This window comes from Phyllostomus discolor, chromosome 10 (genome assembly GCF_004126475.2).
Source record: "Phyllostomus discolor isolate MPI-MPIP mPhyDis1 chromosome 10, mPhyDis1.pri.v3, whole genome shotgun sequence".
NCBI lineage: Eukaryota > Metazoa > Chordata > Mammalia > Chiroptera > Phyllostomidae > Phyllostomus > Phyllostomus discolor.
The window spans coordinates 92,221,128-92,235,629 of NC_040912.2; the positions used below are offsets into that span (position 1 = coordinate 92,221,128).

The window sequence follows — 14,502 nt, forward strand, 5'->3', positions numbered from 1 at the left end:
AGGAGGCCAGGGCCCTCCTGAGGCCTCTGTGTGCCCGGAGAGGCCCGGGCGGGAGGAGGGGGAGGGGTGATAGCCCCTGGAGAGGTGGCCCTGGGGGCGGGCACCTGTCCCTGACCCAGCCTCCGTCCCCAGGGCATCCTGCTGAAGCGGAGCGGCAAGTCCCTGAACAAGGAGTGGAAGAAGAAGTACGTGACGCTCTGTGACAACGGGCTGCTCACCTACCACCCCAGCCTGCACGTGAGTCTGGCCGAGGGCAGAGGCGCGGGGGTGGGGCGGAGGGGCTGACCCTGGGACCGTGGGGAAGCTGACCTTATGACTTTAGTGAGCTCCAGGGGGCTCTCACGCGAGCTGAGGAAGGACCTCATGCCTTGGTGGCTTGGGACGCGCATGGACCCCAGGACCCAGGCCCGGGCTGACCATCACACTCAAGCTCTGACAGGCGGGGGGGCCGAGCCTTTGGGAGAGAGAACTCCCCTGCGGGGACGGTGCCCTGGGCCAGGCTGATGCGGGCAGTCGGGCTCTGCGCCCCACATCCTGCTTGTTTGAGGGGCTGAGTGGGCCCCGTCTACACAGACGGCTAAAGCTGAGGGGGCTGCTGGTGGGAACCAGGTGTTTTCAGGGGAGTCTCGAGAGTGGGGGCACCCTGGGCCCGGGGTGCTGGAGAGGTGGGGGGCGGTGCCGCCGGGTGCCTGTGTGTCACTCCGGGAGAATGGTGTGGGGACCTGGACGGGTCCCCTGGGGGGGAGGAGGAGAGTGGGGTGGCGGCGTGCGTGGGCGCCTGGCCTCCGGCCGGGGTGGGGTGGGGGTTTATGGTGGTGGCGGAGCGAGGCTCCCCGACCCTTCCTCCTCCCCCTCCCCTCACTGCGTGGCTCCAGCACACAGCTGTCACCAGAATTCATCTCTGTCACCACCCCACTGTGGGGCTAATGAGTTCTCCTGTGAAGCCCCTCAAGCACAGCACGTGGGCCAGCCCCACCCCCGGCCCAGAGGCCCAGGGCCGGCCTCAGAGGGCCCCTTGGCTGCCTCCGAACCCACGCGAGGCGCCGAGGAGGGCCCGGCCGAGAGGTGCCGGGGTCCGAGGCCCTGGCCAGAACCGGGTCCCGAGAGGGCCACCCAGACCGTCCCGCTGAGCTCACGTGGGGGAAGCCTGGCCCCGGGAGAGCCGGCAGGCAGCCACTGCCAGCCCGGCCAGCGCCCAGCTTGGCCCGTATTGGGTTCCTCGGGCATGGGCCCCGCTTCCCCTTGGCCTGGGGGACTGTACTGGTTGCATGGTCTGCTCCTGCTCCCCCTCACTGCACAGGGTGGGAGCTGGGGCTGGGGTACCTGGCGGTTAGAGGAGGGGCCACACTCGGGTGACCTTGGACACTCAGTATGAAGGCTCCCCCGCCCGCGCTGGCCTCTCCCCCACTCCGGCCCCCACCTGACACTCGGACCTGGCCCCGCTGCTGAGGCCGTGACCCCACACGGGGCCGCAGGGTCCCAGGAAAAGCGCCGACATGGAGGTGCGGGCGTCCCACAGTCGGGGGCAGCCTGTGGGTGCAGAGTCTCGCCAGAGAGGCGTCGGAACCGCAGGACTCCCCAGCGGAGAAGGGGCGGGTGGGGGGGGCCTGCACCCCTGCCCGCTGGGCTGGAACCGGTGTTTCCGAAGCATCCAGTCCCCCCACCTGTGTGCGGGGTTGTAGGGGGGTGCCCTTAGCCTTTCCCCTTCGCTTCGTTCCTTCTGCTTCGTGCTGCCGGAGGGGGGTGCCACGCTCCACCCTCTGTTCTTGTCCCCAGGCCCCAGACTGTGGGGAAGGCCAGGGTGAGGGGCGGGGGGCAGGGGTGTGGTCTCAGACACAGGAGGGAGCGCAGCCCTGGGTCTGGGTCTGGGTCTGGGTCTGGGTTGGGAGGGAGGCGGAAGGCCGGATGGGGTGCTGTGTTTCCATCAGCTTAGCACGCCGCAGAGCCAGTCAACAAAGACCAGGCCGTCCAAGTCACCCGGCCAGTGGCTGACCTAAAACTTGGGCCGTGACTTTGGCTCTGAGCGTTCCCTGGGTTTCTCTGCGCTCGCCAGGAGCGCCTCGCTTCGGGGCTGGCTGAGAAAGCCGCTGGGGAGTTAGCCTCAGGGCGGGCACTGCCCAGCCTTCCCGCCGCTCAAGGAGGCGGGCCAGGCTGGGTGCCTGGGCTCCTGCGAGCCTCTGGGCCCCTTCCAGCACTGTGCTCGCTGACCTGCGTGTCACTCCGGGTGTTGGGGGCCTGGGACGGGCTCACGGGTGGCCCCGCCGGCTCGGGTCCCAGCCGTGCCTGCTCCTTGGGGAGCTTGGGCTCCTCATCCGTCAGCCCCTCACTGCCTGCCCTTTGGCTCTGGGGTCACAGTGCATGTCCTTCCGGCACACGCAGATGGGGGTGCAGGCACACATGCCCTGCAGATGCTTCTTGGCTCATTCGGAAGACACAGATCAGGTCTGATCTGTGGTGATGGAGGAGGCTACAGGAGGGCCATGCCAAGGGCCCCGCGTGTGGCTGTGTGCATGGGGCTGAGCTGGCTCCTAGCAGCGGCTGCTCCGCTCGGGCCGCCTGCCTGCTTCTTGACTTCCTCCCTTGCTTGCTGCCAGGCTCATGTGTTGCCGACTGACCTGCCTCCCTCTCTCCTCTTCCAACTCGAGCAAGCTTCTTGCTTGCCCGCAGTGAGCAGGCACGCTGCCTCCCCGTGAGCCGCCCCTTTGGGGTGCCGTGTGCTGGGAGGACTCTTGGGAACTCCAGTGGTGTGCACGGAGCTCTCGGCCTAGCTGGCCCCCGTCCAGGGTGGCTCCGGCCTGAGACTCACCTGCTGGTGACTCAGCTGCCAGGGGTGGTTGGCCCAGCCGGAGGGGCCGGAGGGGCCAGAGGGGCCCACAGAGGAAGGGCTGGTGGGCCAGCCTCACGCCTCGTGCTCGGTTCTCGCCTGGCCCAAGAGAGCCCGCCACAGCCTCCCCCATTTTGCAGCCAGCGGAGCCATTCACACAATCACCTTCTGTTAATTCTATCTGCAACATCAATTAAATTGTTTGTAGAAACTAATTGAATGTGGCTTAATCACACATCTTAATAGCTTTCCACGCTCTGAACTCGTTGTTAATTCCAGTAATAAAACGAGATGAGAACGCTGGCTGGGTAATTAGCGAGGAGGCTGGGGAAGAAATTGCTGTTTGATGGTGGGTAATAAAGGCAGCCGTGGTGACCGCTCTCCTGAGCAGCCGCCGCCGCCGCCGCCGCCGCGCTCCCCGTTCTGCTGACGGAGGGAAACGCCGCGGCTCTGCCCCGCGCTCCGTCCCTGCTGCTGCCGCTCGTGCTCCTCGTGCTCCTCGCCTCTCTCCTCTGGGCTGGACTCTGTCTCTCGGCGGGGTGGCCCAGGCGCCGGCCTGGCACCGGGCACGGAGCAGGGGGCCTGCAAGGTCGGAGGCGCCAGCAGGGCCCGTCCCTCCCCTCCCGCCAGGGTCTGGCTCCTTGGCCCCGAGTGCGGTCCCTCTGGGCAGCTCTTGGCGCAGGGTCAGCTTTGCCTGCGCCTCCCAGCCCAAGCGTCCCAGGGCTGCCGCGGGCCCCGAGAACCGTGGCAGCTGCTGCAACCTCCTTGTGAACTAGAGCAGCCCGAGTCCCTCCCCGAGGAGAGGGGCTGCGGTCTGGCTTTGGCCCCGCCAGCTGTTGGCAGTTGTTGGGAGCGGCCAATCCGGGACACAGCTGTGCGCGGGGCCCGAGATGAGTGTGCACGGGGGATTCAGGGTGGGCCTGCACCGCAGCCGAGTCCGGGGGACGCTGGGGCCGAGACAGCGAGGTCACACATGGGACGTTGGGCTGGGAGCGGGACCGGTGGGCTGAGTGTGTGGGAGAAGGGACAGAGGTGACGGGCAGCAGCAGGGCTCCTGGGCTGGTTTCTGTCCCGGCACCGTGGGGGAAGGCGCGGCGCTGGGGACAGAGGCCTGGCTGCTCTCAGCAGAGTTGGGTGCGAAGGGTGCCAAAGGGGTGCTCCTGTGGGCGGAGACTGCTCAGGGCCATCCGAGTGGCATCGTTGCGCGGTGCTGAGGCAGGAAGCAGACACCCTCGGGGCGGCGCGTGCCAGAGGCCAGGCCCTGGGCGCCGGTCTGGGTGGTAGCAAGGAAGGATGCGTCCCTCTTGGGGGACACACTCCCTGGAGCTCTTCTCCCGTGGCTGGCCGGGCCCCTCGGTCCTTCTGGAGGGAGGCCCGTCCGCCCCGAGGGTGCCGGCCGCTTGGAGAACGCAAGGCCACCACAGGTGCAGCCAGGCCTCCCCGGAGCTGGGCTTGGGCGGAGGGGCCGTGGTGCCGGCCTCGGTGGTACCCCTCCCTCCCCGTGGTCCTCCCACAGGTCCCCATCCCCGGTGACACCCAGCCTAATGGAGACAGGCAGGAGGGGGGTTGCCGCTGGCTGCTGTTTTCTGCCTCTCGCTCCCCTCTCAGCCCTGCTGGCCCCGTGGGGAGGGAGGGGCCGGAAGCGGCCAGAGCTGCCTGGGGCCCACCTGGCAGATGTCCTCAGTCTGCAGGGACCGCTGACCCCTTTCCACCGGACGTCCTCTTGGTCGCTCCCAGAGTGGTGGCGGCACTTCCATCTGCTTCCTAAGCAGAGGACACGGCCCCTCCGCCCTGGAGCCAACAGGTGTGGAGGCAGGGGCATGCCCAGTGGTGCCCCAGGCAGTAGGCGCAGGCAGTAGGGCTCGGCCCGGGAGGACACGGAGGTTACATCTGAGACGCCGCCGTGCTGCTCAGGGACACCCTCCGGATGCAAGACGTCGCAGGGGGGCTCTCGAGCACCGAGGAGACGATTCGGTGCCTAGTCCGTGGGATCCTGCGGGCCCGGCTCCTGCCCCCAGGGGCCCCAGCAGGGAGGGGTACGGGGGAGAACGGAGTTCTCGGTCTGGAAGGGGAGCCCCGTGCAGTGGGGAAAGCCGGGCCAGGGGAGACCCAGGGGCAGGGTCACGGCTGTGCCCTGCAGCCCCCGGGGCCATGCCCCTGCTCAGGCCAGACTGGCAACAGCGGGACAGCGGGGTCAAAGCACCAGGAGCCCCTGCTCTGGGTCTGTCCGGTGCTGGCCGGGAGGGAGGCAGGGCGGGAGAGGTCGGCCTTCGGTGCACGGCCCCACAGGCCGGAGAAGCCTGGGCCTGGCTCCCCGACTTCTGCCAGTGGGACTTGGGGCGGCCTAAGCTGTGAAAGCCTCAGTGTCATCACCTGTAGAGTGGGTGGTGTGGAGGGTACGCGCGTGAGGTGACGTGTGGGATAGAGACACGCAGCCACGGTGCAGTGCCCGCCTGGCTCCAGGTGGGAAGGGGACGTGGGGACGTGGTGGTGGCGGTGTTACTGCTGGTGGTGGACAGGCCACCCTTACCCACTGGTGTCTCTGACGCCGTAAGGCCCGTCTCACAATCCCTCAGAACCGCAGGAGCCAGGGGCTTCCCTGTAACTGTTGAACAAATACTTACTGTTAGGCTGTGTTCTGAGGACTGGGGGCTGCCCTGGGCTGCAGGGCTCTCCGTGCTGCGGCGCTGGGGGCCGTGCTTCTGCAGACGGTCTGACCAGCTACCCAGGGCCCGGGGAGCCCAGCCGCCCACGCCCCGTGGAGTCGGCCGCCTCCTCCCTGCTGCTCGGGCCCTCTCTACCTGAGTCCCGTCCTGGTCCAGTACGCGGCCAGTGTGGTACGTCCTGGGCCATGCCCCCACGGGAGGCCCGAGCCCCACTCAGCTCCTGGCTCCAGACCCTTCTCTTTTCCCAGACTCTGCCCACCCCTGGCCCAGTGCCCCCGGGCTGCGTGTGGTCAGCGTGTAGATCTAGGTAAAATCCGGATCTGGGGGTATTCTGTGGGCCTCACAGTCCTGCTCTTAAACTGGAGCTCTCTGCCCTGGCTGGGATGGCTCAGTGGATTGAGTGCTGGCCTGCGAACCAAACAGTTGCTGCCAGTTCGGTTCCCAGTCAGGGCACACGCCTGGGTTTCGGGCCAGGTCCCCAGCAGGGGGCATGTGAGAGACAACCACCCATGGATGTTTCTCTCCTCTTGCTTCCTCCCTTCCCCTCTCTAAACATAAATAAAAAAAGTAGGAAAATCTTTGAACTTGAGCATCCCCTCCCTACACCGTCCCGGGCGGCTGGGCAGAGACAGACCTGGGTGTCAGGAGGGTTGGTGCCAGAGACGGGGGACCACGGCGGGGGACCTGTCCTAATGCACCGTCTGTCCTGCCCGCACGGCCCGCAGGACTACATGCAGAACGTCCACGGCAAGGAGATCGACCTGCTGCGGACCACGGTGAAGGTGCCAGGGAAGCGCCTGCCCCGAGCCACGCCCGCCACAGCCCCCGGCACCAGCCCCCGGGCCAACGGGCTGGCCCCCGAGCGGAGCAGCGCGCAGCTGGGCGGGGGCACAGGTAAGGGGGCTGCGGGGGGGGGGGGGGGCATGTGGAGGGCGTTGCCTCTTCCCTGGAACCGTGGGGACCGCTGTGGCGACACCCGGGGGAGGCGTGTGGGGTCCCGCTCTCCACTGGGCCACCCGGCCTGGGCCTCAGTGGCTCGGCTGAACGCGCCGGCGGGGGTGCTGCCCCGTGGCATTGGGGGCCGTGGCCAGTGCACAGCCCCGCTGATGATGACTGGAGGTCAGAGCGGGGCCAGGCGGCCTCCTGCTGACAGGTGGCATCAGCGGCCCCGGGACCGTCTCTCGAGGCCGGTGACGGTGAGGGCAGCACCCCGTGCGTTTGTGGTTGGTGTCTCGGCCCGGCGTGCCGTGTGGGGACGGAGAGGCTGGAAGGAGACAGGGCGGCCTGGGGCCCACCTGGCATGTGTCCTCCCTCTGTCGCCGTGAGAGGCGGGGTCTTTGCTCAGAGAGCACTGGATGTGGCGAGAAGCCGGTGGCCCGGCAGACCGCACCACGCGGCCAGCAGGCCGGAGGGAAGAGCTAGAGCCCCAGGCAGTCTGAGCTGGAGGCGGGGCAGCTTTTGCTCGGCCACTCCTTGCTCTTCCGCGAGACGGTGGGTTCAGGGGAGAGGCCCTGTGCTCCCTCCGGGCCTCCCGGGCTCGGAGCCGCGCTGCTCTTGGAGGGCTGTCCCCCCCCAGGCTCAGTGCCCTCACCCCAGGTCCGCCGTAGCTTCCGGACCCTTCCCCCCAAGACTTCATGTCCCCGTTGTTGTCCTAGATGACCAGGTATGGTTTTCCCCTGACCCAGAGATAGCTGCTGGACACTGTCCTGCCCTCCTCCCGGGTGCTGCCACTGTGCCCTGCCCTGCCCCGGGGGTCGGCTCTAAGCACGGGGGTGCCGCATTCCACATGGGGGCAGGCTGCTCCTGCTGGCCACAGTGGACGTTCGGGGGACAGGGGCCGGAGCACTTGGTCCCTAGAACGGATGGGACAGGCCCCAGGGAAGCACCCCACTCAAAATGCCGATAGGCCCTGCACCGAGAAACTCGAGAGGATGGAAGGTGGGCGGGGCGGGGGCCCTGAGCGCGGCACCTGCCCTGGGGGGGGGGGGTGTAGCTGGAGGCACTGGGAGAGGTGGGGGGGGGGGCGGGCACTGACATCCAGCGAGTAAGGGGAGCCAGGTACAGGGCGGTCTATGCCACACCCCGTTTCCCCACTCTGTGGGGTCGAGGTCGCCACCCCCGTTCCGTGGGTGGGGAAACAGGGCTCGGGGAGGTGACCTAACCCGTCTGGAGAAGCTGCGTTCTGTCCTCTCCCACCCTGAGCTGAGGGGGCAGCCCTTGAGCTGTGCAGAGGGCGGCCCTGGCGGGCACCGGAGGAAAGGGGGCTGTGGCCAGAAAGATATGGGACCCGTCAGGGCGGGTGCCTCCCGTCCCGCGGGGGTGCACCAGGGGAGGGTGTGGCTCGGTGGCAACCATGGGAGGCCACGCGCCGCCCTGTGCTGTGCCTGGAGGGCGGCTCGGGGCTGCTGTGAGACCCCTGGCACGTAGGGCAGGGGCTGGAGGCCGGCCAGGGCCCCGAGAACTCTTCCAGAGCTGCTTGGGGACGATGGGGGTCAGCCTCCGGTCTGGTGCGGGGTTTCCCACATCCCACTGGGGGGGGGGGTGCGGAGGGGTTCCAGTGCCCCAAGCAGGAACCTTTCTTGGAGGCAGGTTAGCGCGAGAGGCTGGACCGTTGCTGCAGAGAGAAGGAGACAGTAAGGCCCTTTGTCCAGTCTCATTCCCGGGTCCCGACAGCCCTCACCTGGGGAGCAGGAGTGGCTCACGCGTCACACCCACCCGTCCGCATCATCACCAGCGCCCACGCACCCTCGCCGGCGTGCCCGGAGCCCGCGTCCCCTCCGCCGCGCGCTGACACCGACCTCGTGCACACTCACACATGTCTCCTGCTCACCGGGCGATGTTAACATCTCATTATCTTTGTTACTGTAATTACATTATCCGCTGCTTTATGCAGAATTATCCTCCGAGGACTAATTGATGGCTCCATGTTTAATTCATTAATCATTAGCATCAAATTCGACAATTACAGTGCACACTGATTGTGGGATTGCAGGCGTAATGAGGGGAGAATTAACAAAGAAAAGGGAGAGTACTTTTCCTCCCTGGGGTTTTGGGTTGGGGGCTTGGTGAGGAAGGTGGGCCTGTGCTCTTTGGGTGGGGCCGGGGCTGAGGGAGTAGGGTTTGGGACCTGGGCGGGCGGGGGGGGGGGGGGGGGGGAGAAGCAAGGTGTCTGAGAAGTAGGGACCGAGCTGCCCTCCACAGGGCTCCTGACCCTGGGAAAGGCTGTCTGCAGGGACCTGAGGCCAGAGCGGGAAGGGGGCAGGGTTCTGAAGGAGGGTCAGCTTGTGGCCCGGAGGGGACCAGAACGGGGTGGACTGGCTGCAGTCTCGATGCCACGTGTGTGTTACTAAGCACCTACTGTGTGCCCGGTCCTGCCTTGGTGTGACGACGAATACAAGAGAAACACGAAACGTGCCCTCCACCTTTCAGTGGCGTGCAGCCCCCAGAGGGTTAGGGGGGCCTGGCCTGTTCCTGTACCTTCTCGTGGCTTCAGTGGGGGGCTCCGCACCCCTGGGCTTCTGGAAATCCAGCCCGTGTGCCCGCAGGGCTGGTTGGGAGCCTAGTGTGTGCGGCTTGCTCTCTTCAGCTTCGTCTGGGGCGCGGGCCTGTCTCTGCCTCTTCGCTGCCCTCCAGCCCCTGGCCAGGGCCTCTGCTTTCGGTCAGACACTGCGGGTGGGGGCTACCTGTCCCGACACCTCCCACGGCCACTGCCTCCTGGCCTCAGCCCCACCCTGTCTTAGGGGGACTGAGGCGAGAGGGTAGTGTCGGCCCTTTAAGTGCTACGGGCCATGGGGGCCCCTGGCCGCCCCCACAGTCTCCCCACGGCCTCCCCACTAGCGACTCGGTGCCTGGGGAGGAGGCAGGAGGCTCTGCAGGGGCTCACGGCCCGGCCTGCCCGGCCTGCCCGGCGTGGCTCTCCTGGAGCCCGCGGTTCCCCTCGGCTCTGCCGCTCTTCCCTGATGGGAAACGAAAGATTAATTTTTTCCAGCCCAACAGGATAATTACTAATACTAATTAGACATAATTACTGGAATTTGATACACTTATTTCTCGTCAGAGTGGCAGCAAATCTGAGGCAAAGCGAGTGCCTATGTGGACGAGAAGGTGGGGTGCAGGGCCCCGAGCAGAAGGGCCAGGGATGATGGCCCGAGGAGGGGCTCTGCAGTGACGGGGGTATCAGTACCACCCCGCCCCCCACACTCCTGGGTCCCAGAGAGGGGACGGATGTGTGCACCTTCGTGTGCATGGAGGGGGGAGGGGTGTGGCGTCTGGGAACGGCTGCCCCCTAGGGCAGGGAGGGCCTGTGTGCGGCCTCTGGTTTTCCCACAAGCCTGTCCTGGTGCCTGGGACCCAACCCCCCCCCCACGCCCCATTTCTGGTCACCCTCCTGTTGGCATGTTTCAAGCTGTGCCCACAGCCCTGTGGTTCAGGAAAGCCTATAGGCAACCCCCCTGTGGCCTCCCCTCCAGCCTGACCCTTCCCCCCTAGGCGCCCCCCACTCGGCCAGCCGCCCCGAGGGGCTGCACCAGCGCTCCTGCTCCGTTTCCAGCGCGGACCAGTGGAATGAGGCCGCTGCCTGGCCCGCAGGTACGCAGGGCGGCGCCCCGGGGCTGGAAGGCGGCCGCGCAGGGTTTTCGGCCTGGGCGGCTGCGATTGGACAGTGCCCAGGCCTGGGGGAGGGGCGCGGTGGAGCCCTGGGGGCTGGCGCGGGGGCTCTAATGTTCCTCCAGCCTCCGCTCGCGCTTCCATCCCTCCGTCCCTTGTCAGCGGCCAGGCGCTAGAGACCCTCCCTCTGCAGCTTCTCTGCCCGCCCGCCCGCCACTGTCCCCAGGCGGCGCTGGTGGTGGCTCCCGCGTCTCCATCAGCCCCCTGCGCAGCCAGCTCATCAGCCTCACCGCAGGGGGACAGGGAAGCGGGGCTGAGTAGGGAGGTCGAAGGCTGGGGGCTCCAAACACGTTGTGAAGGCGGCGGCAACTCGCCTGCAGGGAGAGGGGTCCCAGCAGACAGGCTCCAGGGAGCGGTCTGGAGAGGCCGTGTCCGCAGCCCTGCCGGCCTCTCCCCTCGGCGGGTCCAGGCCCCGCCCTGGCTAAAACCACCGCCTTCTCTCCCCCTCCCACCCTTCTCTCTCCCTGGCTCCCCTTCATTTTCTTTCCCCTTTGTCCATTTCGCACCTTGCCCGCATCCGACTCCCCCGCCCCTTACTCCCGCTCCTGCCCCCTCAGCTGGTGGCACGCGGCCCTGCGCATGCCCCTCTCCTCTCCTTACTCTCATCTGAACCCTAGCCCTTGGGCGCAGGTCCTGGGAGTTCTGAAGGCTAAGAGGAAAACGGGTGCGGCTCTGCCCTCCTTTCCTAAGGGAGGGCGTATGGGAGAAGAGACTGCAGGGTTCTCGGAGCCCGGCTTCAGCACCCCTGGCAGACCCACCCCTCCCACTGCCCCCCACTGGGCAGCAGTGCCTGGACATGAACTTTTCCTCTTCTATTCGCCTCCTAAAGGCCTTTCGCAGGGTCACCCGGGCCAGACTGCCCGCCCCATAGAAGTCCTGCGCCCCGCCCCGCCCCCAGCCTGAGCTGTGACGCGGGCAGGTGCCGGGCACTCACTGCACAGGGAGCCCGTCCAGCTCCTGACCCAAGTCCAGCCCCCGGGGAGTGGGTGTGCAGGGCTGGAGAACAGGGGCCGGGGCCCGTGCTGGCCCTGGCGGGCCTCTGTTGAGTCTGGAAGGAGGCAGGCAGGGAGGGAGGGAGCATGTCTGCCGCTAATGAAGTTTGACATTTAGTGGTGAGCGCTGGGTGGGGTGTGGGAGACGGGAGCTTGATTAGCGCGCTCTAATTGACAGTAATTAGGCAGCTCCCTGATTGTTTCTAATTCTGCTATTAATTGTGAGGAGCGGGGAGTGTGATTGAGGATAAATTTGGTGCGGAGCTTCTGGGGCCTCCGCTCCCCGCAAGTTCCCTGGGCCACCGTCTACCCCTCCGGGCTGCAGGAGCCCGCGTTCCCCCCTCTTCCTCTTCCTCTTCCTCCTCCTGCTCTGCCCGACCTTCCCGCACCCTCCTCTCCTCTCCCCACCTCCTCCCCCAGCGAGGCCGGCAGGCCCCGGGACTGGGGCTGGCGGGGCAGAGGCTCCCCTAGGGATGGGTGTTAGGCAGGACCCGCGCTCCGCCCCCACCCTCCCCTCTGCCCACACGTCTCCGCCTCTCCCCTCCCCAGCCAGTGGCTCAGCTGAGGTGCTCAGTTCCAGCCCCAAGCTGGAGCCCCCCCCATCTCCCCACTCCAACCGGAAGAAGCACCGGAGGAAAAAGAGCACCGGGACCCCCCGACCAGACGGCCCCAGCAGTGCTGCCGAAGGTTAGGGGGACCCAGAGGGAACCCGGGCACAGGAGGGGGCAGCGGGACTTGGGGACAGTTGCCTAAAAGTATTACACGAAGGGCTTTTAGAAACAGTTGTCAGGGAAAGTAGTTCTGCAACAACTTTGGCAGCCTAGACCCAGCGCCTGGGAAGAGCCCTTCTCCCTGCCCAGCCTCAGCCCTCCCCGTGACGCCGTGAGCTTGCGCCTTTATTCTCACGGAAGGTGACGGCGCGGAGGCGGCCGCTCCAGAGCTCTTCCCAGACTTGCGGAAGAGCAGAACTCTGTTTTCTGTGTCTCTTGTGTCACCCGTTGAGTTTAATGAGTGCCGGGCACACACTAGGTGCTTCATTCGTGCATGCCGATGGGCCGAGCCTCCCCTCAGCCGCCTGCAGGCCGAGGGGTTCCGGCTGCGTGCTCTCCCGCAGGGCCTCTCGCGTGGCCTTATCCGTCAGAGCGCCGCTTCCCCGGTTTTCCCGCAAGTGTCTTCAGAACGTTCCTCCGCTCGGTGGTTGGAGTCTCTGGTGTGGACACCTAGTTGGTCACTGCGGTTCTGACTGTCAAGGTTACGGCTGCGGGAGGCGGGCGGAGACCACCTCCGTGGGAAAGAGCCACCTTTCCCAGCCACCCTGTGATGCCGTGATACTCAGTGTTCGTGGCACGGGGTCCACCGGTCCCGGGGAACCAGCCCCAAGTGATGGCGATGAGGTCATTCAGAGGCTGTGCTGAGAGCCAGGGGAGGAGGAGGAACTGTGAGCCTGAGGAGGGAAGCGGTGCCAGTTTCCTCCTCCTGCGAGGGCAGTTCTGTTGGGGGCACCCTGAGGATGGGAGCCCAGCGGGGGGGCTTCCAGGGGAGGTCCGTGTCACTGGGGTGAGAGGCTGCCCTGGGTGGAACATGGGGCTCAGGCCTGCCTCGGGCGCAGCCTCGGGCCTCCAACAGGTACCTGGGCTGTCTCTCCCGCGCCCACGGCACAGTCACACCGCTCGTTAGGAGCCGCTCACCCGTGGGGCGGTGACCGCTGGGAGTGGGAGTCGTGGGGCTGTCTTCTGGGGGAGCGGGGCTCGGAGCGGCTTGACCACGTGGCCCGGGCCCCAGCCCAGCCCAGCCCACAGTGCTGCCACTGCAGACGTCCTCAGGTGCCTCTCGGCTCGCACACCCCAGTGCGTGGAGAAAACCTCTCCTCTCCCCATCCCTTGCCCTTCCCGCCCGCCTGTGCCAGGGTAGTGGGGGAGGGGCCCGGCTCCCAGGAGCCCCACGCTGACGCCGTCAGGAATATTGGGTTTAATGAGCTGCAAAATGAGGCGGCTGCAGCTGACATGTACGGATGGCGCCCACGCCCGCCTCCCCCACCCTCCCCCAGCATCGCCTCCTAGCACCCCATCGCATCCTCCAGGCACTCGGCTCTTCTTGCTCCAGGAGGCTCCCCAGTTTCCAGGCCCAGGGCTGGCAGTGCCGGTGGCGCCGAAACCTCGCGCCCCGTCTGTCGTCCCTGAGGCTCCACAGGTGGTTAGGAACGGCAGGGCGAGGCCCCACGCTATCGCAGGGTCACTCCCTCGGCCCTTGCAAGTCGCTCTGGAGGGCGTGGCCTGGAGGCTGGTGTGGGGGAAGGAGGATGGGTGCCAGGAAAGTGGGGGTGAGTGGAGCTGTGACAGTGGCGTGTCTGGGGGTGCCTGCCAAGGAGCCTGCGGTGACGGTGGCCGATGTTCTGTCCCCCACAGAGGCGGAGGAGTCCTTTGAGTTTGTGGTGGTGTCCCTCACCGGGCAGACGTGGCACTTCGAGGCCTCGACGGCAGAGGAGCGGGAGCTGTGGGTGCAGAGCGTGCAGGCCCAGATCCTCGCCAGCCTGCAGGGCTGCCGCAGCGCCAAGGACAAGGTTAGCGTGGGGACCTGAGCGGGGTGGGACCCAGAGGTGGCCTCACGGCTGACCGGCCACCGCCTGTCTCTCCCACTGTGTGGCAGACGCGGCTGGGGAACCAGAACACGGCTCTGGCCGTGCAGGCCGTCCGCACCGTTCGTGGCAACAGCTTCTGTATCGACTGTGACGCCCCCAGTGAGTGGCAGGGCTGGGGCGCGCAGGGCCGAGCTTGGGGGCAGCTTAGAGAAGACTCCGCACACTTTGCGGAGGGAGCCTGGCGAGGAGCTTCCAGGGGGCCTGGGACGAGTGCGGGGGGGCGGGGGGGGGAGGAGGAGGACTCTGCTGGTGGTCTCGCTGGGGGCCCGGGGGCTTCACTGTGCTGCTTCTCCTCCTCGCCCAGATCCAGACTGGGCCAGCCTCAACCTGGGTGCCCTGATGTGCATCGAGTGCTCAGGGACCCACCGACATCTGGGGGCCCACTTGTCCCGGGTCCGTTCCCTTGACCTCGACGACTGGCCGCCCGAGCTGCTGGCCGTCATGACCGCCATGGGCAACGCCCTGGCCAACAGCGTCTGGGAGGGGGCCCTGGACGGCTATGCGAAGCCAGGGCCTGATGCCTGCAGGTGAGTGGAGGGGAGCCTGAGGCCGGCCAGGGAGGGAGACCGGTGTGCCTGTGTGGGGACGGCGCCAAGTGGCCGTGACAGTGCGGGAAGAGTTAAAAGTGGCCGTTGCTGTGCTGGCCCCCTCGGGGCCCCCTTCCCCCTCCCCGCCTGTCACTCAGGCGCCTCACAACGACAGGCCCTTTCTGAGTCG

General features: G+C 67.0%; 1 protein-coding gene across 6 annotated transcripts in view; it reads left to right on the top strand.

Annotated features, from left to right (window-relative positions):
• AGAP3 (ArfGAP with GTPase domain, ankyrin repeat and PH domain 3) overlaps positions 1–14,502 on the top strand; it is a 50,510-nt gene that overhangs the window by 34,376 nt on the left and 1,632 nt on the right. For 3 of the 6 annotated variants that reach the window (XM_028525476.2, XM_036011055.1, XM_036011052.1), the window contains exons 10-16: positions 133–237; positions 6,216–6,384; positions 9,979–10,077; positions 11,697–11,834; positions 13,553–13,707; positions 13,794–13,884; positions 14,090–14,312. In XM_028525476.2, the coding sequence (XP_028381277.1) occupies positions 133–237; positions 6,216–6,384; positions 9,979–10,077; positions 11,697–11,834; positions 13,553–13,707; positions 13,794–13,884; positions 14,090–14,312 (980 nt within the window). The remainder of the gene's footprint in view (positions 1–132; positions 238–6,215; positions 6,385–9,978; positions 10,078–11,696; positions 11,835–13,552; positions 13,708–13,793; positions 13,885–14,089; positions 14,313–14,502) is intronic. The other 3 variants (XM_028525477.2, XM_036011054.1, XM_036011053.1) reach the window with 2 other exon arrangements.